At 53.7% G+C, this 1733-nt stretch overlaps 1 protein-coding gene across 1 annotated transcript; it reads left to right on the top strand.

Annotated features, from left to right (window-relative positions):
- Nucleotides 1–392: 392 nt before the first annotated feature.
- LOC136468507 (uncharacterized) lies at nucleotides 393–851 on the top strand. Its single transcript, XM_066467059.1, has one exon. The coding sequence runs from the start codon at nucleotides 393–395 to the stop codon at nucleotides 849–851; it is 459 nt and encodes a 152-aa protein (XP_066323156.1).
- The last annotated feature ends 882 nt before the right edge of the window (nucleotides 852–1733 follow it).

The raw sequence follows: 1733 nt of genomic DNA, 5'->3' as shown, positions 1-1733 counted from the left end.
CCGGAATCGGCGGCGGACGACGCCGAGGGAAGGACGGCGACTTCCCAATGACAGATGATTGTCTCATGATTTTTGGTGGGACAGTGGCTTACGACTCCAGGCACCGCCAAAAGCTCACGCGCCGCGAGGTCTGCACGGCCGAGCCTACCACGCCCTCTTTTCTCCGATGGTCGGAGTCCCCCATCACCTTCGATCGGTCCGACCACCCAAAGAGCGTCCCATAGCTAGGTAGGTACCCACTCGTGGTTGACCCAATCGTCGGCACGAAACGGCTCACCAAGGTGCCGATAGACGGAGGCAGCGGCCTCAACATCATATACACCGAAACGATTGATGCTGTGGGCATCAGCCGGTCGCGCATCCGACCGACCAGAGCGCCTTTCCACAGCATCATGCCGAGGGAGCAAGCCGTACCGCTCGGGCAGATCGACCTGCCCATCACTTTCAAAAATCCGATGAACTATAGGACAAAGACCCTCACCTTGGAGGTGGTTGGGTTCCACGGAACCTACCATGCCATCCTAGGACGACCGTGCTACGCGAAGTTCATGGCCGTCCCCAACTACACCTACCTAAAGCTCAAGATGCTAGTCCCACGAGGGGTCATCATCGTTGGCACCTCCTTCCAGCGTGCTTATGAGTGCGAAGTAGAGTGTTGTGAGCACGCCTCGGCGATGATCGCCTTCGAGGAGCTTGCGGTTATCAAGGAGGGGGCCGCCGAGGAAGCACCCGACCCCAAGCGGTCGGTCGGGTCTTTTGAACCCATGGAGGGTGTCAAGGAGGTACTCATAGACCCCAGCAACTCTGAGGGCAAGGTGGTGCGCATCGGCACCCCACTCTATTCCAAATAGGAAAGCGCGCTCATCAATTTCCTCTTTGCCAACAGTGATATCTTTGCGTGGAAGGAAGTCATCGAGCATGCCTTGAAAATCAGTCCTGGCTTCAAGCCGGTCAAGCAGCGTCTGCATCGGTTCGACAAGGACAAGCGCAGGGCCATCGATGAGGAGAACGCGAAGATTTTAGTGACTGGATTCATCAAGGAAGTGTATCACCCTGAATGGTTAGCCAATCTTGTTCTTGTACGAAAGAAGAATGGAAAATGGAGAATGTATGTTGACTACACGAGCCTCAATAAGGCATGTCCAAAGGATCCATTTCCTTTGTCGCGTATAGATCAAGTAGTCAACTCGACCTCAGGGTGTGAAACCCACTGCTTCCTTGATGCGTACATCAGGTACCATCAGATCACGATGAAAGAGTCCGACCAGCTCGTGACCTCTTTCATCACCCCGTTCGGATCATTCTATTATGTCACGATGTCGTTTGGTCTGAAAAATGCAAGAGCTACATACCAGCGTTGTATGCTCAAGTGTTTCGAGGACCTCATCGGGCGAACCGTTGAGGCTTACGTAGATGACATCGTGGTCAAGTCCAAACGGGCTGACCAGCTCGTAGCAGACCTAGAGCAAACTTTAACAAAACTCTGAGCAAATGGCATTAAACTCAACCCTGATAAATGCATTTTTGGGGTCCCGAGGAGTATGCTGCTCGGGTTCATCGTCTCTGAGCGTGGCATCGAGGCCAACCTGGAGAAGATCTCGGCCATCACAAGGATGGGCCTGATTCAAAATCCAAAGGGAGTACAACGGGTCATGGGGTGGCTCGTAGCGCTTAGCCATTTCATCTCGTGCCTTGGCGAACGAGGCCTCCCCCTTTACCAGCTTTTGAAGAAA

This window comes from Miscanthus floridulus, chromosome 8 (assembly GCF_019320115.1).
Source record: "Miscanthus floridulus cultivar M001 chromosome 8, ASM1932011v1, whole genome shotgun sequence".
Classification (NCBI taxonomy): Eukaryota; Viridiplantae; Streptophyta; class Magnoliopsida; order Poales; family Poaceae; genus Miscanthus; species Miscanthus floridulus.
Note: the sequence above shows the minus strand (reverse complement) of the source record. Positions and strands in the feature narration are given on the sequence as shown.